Consider the following 4,744-nt stretch of genomic DNA (forward strand, 5'->3'; position numbering starts at 1 on the left):
GAGGGGCAGCGCGACGTGCCAGGCCCGGCTGAGAAGCAGCTTCACCATATCTAGAAGCGAACTGTCGGTAGGGAGAGAGAACCCCGGAGGATTTATACGCGCGTCTGAATCTCCTTCCAGATGCAGCAAACGTGTCTGGGAAGCGTCTCCTCTGTGGCCAGGCAGCCAAAGCCTCCACTAAACATGATCAGCAGCACAGGCACGGGTTTTGTTCCAGCTTCAGCGGCTCCTGCCCATGTGAACTGAGTTGTGTGAATATATAAAGGTTTGCAAAAAACCCACGACTTTTGAAAAAAAAAAAAAAAAAAAGTCCGTAAGAAAATGCTTTAAAACAGAGATGTGGGAGCAAGTGATGAAAAAGGCAGGAGAAAAATGTTCTTATGTGACCATAAGAGGCTTCCTCTGGTTGTGTTTCACATACTGAATCTAAAAGTCAGGCTTATGGAAGTACATCATAGTGCAACTTCCTTTTTCTCTGTCAGATAGTATTAATACTCTGCTGGGTGAGAAAGAATAGACAAATGCATCCAGGAGAACAAAGATCAAATTTCCTGAAGCAAGAAGTCTCATTACTGAACAGCATTACATTCACCTACAAAATGGATTTGGTTTATTTTCTGCAGTTGTAAATAAAGTAAACACAAGATAAAACATCAACATAGACACAGTCTCCAGCAGTATCTTTTCTTTAAATAAATTCCCACTTTTATTAGCACATAAGTGGTTTCAGCAAGTTACTATAAAAATACTCTCATGCTGGAAAGTGATGCTGGCTCCTATGAATCACGCCTCTGTGTAGAGGCAGTAAAACTGACTGGCATGTCAGTTATTGTTATTTGAGGCTGAATAGAAGGAGGTAAAATCGGGTTCACGTTAACGTTGCCAGAGACAATGGAAATCAATGCTCATGAGCACAAGCTGCTTGTAGGGCCCAGCAGGTTGAGGCTTTCCTGGGTAACTGGTGGCAAAGGCATCTGCTGGGACACAGGGCTGTGTGAAGGCTGTCTTGAAAATTTAGAAAAAAACCTTCCTATTCTTCTAGCTTTTTGCTGTTTTCAGCAAAAGCAGGTTCTATGTATGTTCTTTATAAATGCACAGGGTTATACTGAAGAGCAGGCCTGATTTGTACTTTTCAGTTCTCCTTTGGATGGAAAGGATCTGTGTATCAGTTACATCTTACCGGTTAAACAAGAACTTTGTGTATAAGCACTTTTTCATCAATCTTAAGTCGAAGTGTATTATTATACTGAACACCGTGATGGAAATACAGGCTATCTTCCAGTGAGAAACAGAGCTGAAGCTCTGAAAAAGGCTAGAGGAGAGAGACCCTGTATGAAGTCCGTGTGCTGTGCCTGACGGTGTGGAACTATGAGCATTGTTTTTCTCACAGAGGACACAACAAGCGTAAGACACCAACTGAAGCTCAGTTCTGGCAGACTGCATTTCTCCAGGAAGTCTCTGCCATAGTACAGAGTTAGAAGATGCATCTTCCCACTGACAGTAGGCTCCTGTGAGTTACTACTGTATTCTGTCGTTTCTATTTTCCTGTCTCTTGTCTGCAACATGTGGTTACTGATTTTCTTATGTGAGAAGTCCTGTTCCTTCCAGAACTTCAGCCACCTGTACCAAATGAAATCAAAAGGCTGATCTACATGAGAACAGAAAATTCTGTCAGAACTACCTGAAGTGTCATATTTCACTGTAATCTCATAAACATGACTCATTAAAATCTGCAGGTTTAACTACCTGTGATAGTTATCAAGTTATTTTATTTTAATAGAGTTAAGTTAATTTGAGAAGTGTTCATTTTATTTCAGTATATTTGAGAAGGGAATGTCTCTTTTTCCTTTAATGGTGTGCTTCCCGTTTTTACACAGCTTCCTAAAAGTACTTTTACAGACCTTCTGTTTTAACTATGTTGCTGATGACATCTGCATGAAAAACATATTTTGAGACATATTTTCTGTCTCACAAAAGAAACTACAATACCATGGATGTTACTATACCAAAACAAACTGCACGGTGGTATCAATTGCTATTACCTTTTATAATTCTTTCATAAGCCTTTTACTTCACAGGTGGTATCACCTCTGAAAGTGAAAATTATGTACTTCTTTCAGTTTGCATTATTAGATCTGCTAATAAAAATAATAGATGTCTTCATTCCAGTGTAAACTTAACTGCATGTAGTACCTGTACAGAGGAGATACACTGCTTTGTCAAACCTGCAACGGCATGAACACCTCCCATGCCATTAACAACATGCAAATGATTTCTGGGATAATTATGAATTTCCTGTAAATTATAAAGGCAGCAGTTGTTTTGCAGGTAATGTCAGTCTTGTATTTTTTCTCTTGGAGAAAATTTCTGAGGGTAGTTTATTTTAGTTGCAGTAAAATGCTCTGATTTTGTCAGATTTACTTGGAAAAGAAATATAGTACGAAATCTCAACCAAATAATGTAAAGTTTTATGAGATCAAATGGCTATGTATAGATGCCAATAAAGACAAGATATATTGATGTAAGGTGAGATCAATAATTGGGGTTGCTCAAATTATGGTAATGCAGTAGGGACCTGGCAAGAAATATCAATGTAGTAAAAAGCTGCAGTCTGCTCCAAAAAGAAAGAGGACTTTTCAGGTTCTGAAGATGAAGAATAAAGACCAAGAGCAAATCATATGTACCTGAAGAGAAAAGAATGCATAATTCAGATAGAATGCTGAGCCACTGGGACTTTTCTGAACATGTTTTACCTGCTCACTCACTGCTGAGAACCTCCATGTACCCATGGGGATGTATTTGAGAGGTTCAATAATGTGCTTGGAGGCTTTGCACAGCATGTGCATATTTCCTAGTTTGTAGAAACAAGAGAAACATAGAATCTGATTCTACGTAAGAAACTATGGCAGCAAGGGACAACTGTTATTTTTTCTCATAAAGGTGATAATTATTTAAAAGTTCAGTTCCAGGTATGAGCTATCAGCTGAATTTCAGGAGTGCCTCATCTTTCATTTCTAAAACAGTAGAGCACAGAGCATGAGGCAGTTCTGCTTTGGGCTTAATGCCTTAAAAAACATGTCATTGAAGATGGTTTCCTAGGCATCAGGGCCATAAATATGGGCAGAAGAACATCACCAATTAGTACTAGCTAACCACCTGATTTAACAAAAGAAGAAAACTTTTGCCTACAAAGAAAAGTGGAAACCATGATTGGAACTCCTCTAAGAAGAGCTTGTAAAGCTAGAAAAACCCTAATTCCCTATTTTACAAAAGAAAGATGAAGAAGTAACTTTCACTTAAATTCCCTACCTGGATGAGCAGAATAGATATTAAATAAAATTTAAAAAAAAAAAGAAAAAAAAAAAAAGAGAGAGAGAAGTCAGGGGAAGTAGAAAGCAATTAGTAGTTATTTAAGGTAATGACAGACAGAATATGTGCAGGGCAGCCAAATGGTAGAGGGTAAAGCCACTGCTTATGAAGTTAATAGGTTTTAAAAAGTCATTGTTACAAAAGCCAACACTTCCCCAAGATCCGTTTTCTAGATCTGTGCTGTAACAGTGTTAAGAATGAAAAAAAAAATCAAGAAGCAGAAGTGCTCATTTTAAACACATGCTGGCAGACTGGGGAAATTCCAGAGGAAGGCAGGACTGGTAAGATCATGTCAAAATTTAAGTGAAAATGGGACCCATGCAATCACAAACTGCCTAGACCTGTCTGGCAAGCCTTGTTTAGACAATCATACTAATGTTTTTAAATACAAAAGGCCAGTGCAGCTATTGGCAGGTCTGCTTTCACTTTAGGGGATGTCTAAAGGATGAAACTTTCTATCAGAGTAACTTGCTGCTGTGTGGTGCAGCAGGAGATGGGGAAGCCAGTGGCACCATAGGTTCCCTCAGTCTTTGCTCTGACTGAGAGTGATGTGCAAGCTGATCCCTGCTGAGATCGTGCAGTATGCTGACTGCAGGTCAGTGGCAGCAGTAATAGTAAAAGAAAGGTTTTGTACTTACTGGCTAATCAGCCAGTAAATTCTCCAACAAGTCCTATAGTGTGAACTGGGACAAGGAAAGGAAGCGTGAGTGCTGACAAGGTTCTTCAGGGACTTCTCCAAGCCCACCTGTTTCAGTGCTATCGAACTGTGGTTGAGTAGTGAAAATTGGATGGGCAAGGAAAGGAACGAGCTTCTTTGAACAAAACCAGTCTGCTTTGGATCATGGAAAGCTTACTTAATCAACTATGCATCTTGAACCAAATCATAATCCATATAACAACAACCAGGCAGTTCACAGACCGACTCTTAAGTAATGATAATTGCCTGTTGCACATAGGCTTGTACAGCCTTCTGTAAATGCATGGACCTTGACTCGCCTGTCCTCACTGTGGCATTCATACCTTCAGTTGTGGGGAGGAGCAGATAATGACAAGAAGAAAAGTAATGAAGCAGAAGAACAGCTAACAATTAAATGAAGCATTCAAACATTATGTGTGCCTGTCAACAAGTCTAATGGAAAAATAGGTCTGAGATGAGCCTAAGGTGAGATTACAGGCTTGAGTGTTAGAAGATAATGTCATAGCTGTACTAATTTTTTAAGGTGCTTGACTTAGCACCACATGTTAAGGATGAGAAAAAAATTACAGTATAATGAATAAACTGCATATTCAGAGTGCCAAGAACTGGATGAGTGGTTCAAAGTTGCTGTCAGTGAGACAAGTATCTTTGAAAACATGATGGTACTTTTGGTGTTCC

The 4,744-nt window shown here is 39.2% G+C and overlaps 1 protein-coding gene across 1 annotated transcript in view; it reads right to left on the reverse strand.

Annotated features, from left to right (window-relative positions):
- RAB21 (RAB21, member RAS oncogene family) overlaps window positions 1-1,218 on the reverse strand; it is a gene marked incomplete at its 3' end in the record, with an annotated part of 12,375 nt that extends 11,157 nt beyond the window's left edge. Inside the window, exon 1 of the mRNA XM_009997755.1 lies at window positions 1,181-1,218. Coding sequence (XP_009996057.1) covers window positions 1,181-1,218 — 38 coding nt within the window. The remainder of the gene's footprint in view (window positions 1-1,180) is intronic.
- Window positions 1,219-4,744: the final 3,526 nt, after the last annotated feature.

Source organism: Chaetura pelagica, unplaced genomic scaffold (assembly GCF_000747805.2).
Source record: "Chaetura pelagica isolate M959 unplaced genomic scaffold, ChaPel_1.0 scaffold314, whole genome shotgun sequence".
Classification (NCBI taxonomy): domain Eukaryota; kingdom Metazoa; phylum Chordata; class Aves; order Apodiformes; family Apodidae; genus Chaetura; species Chaetura pelagica.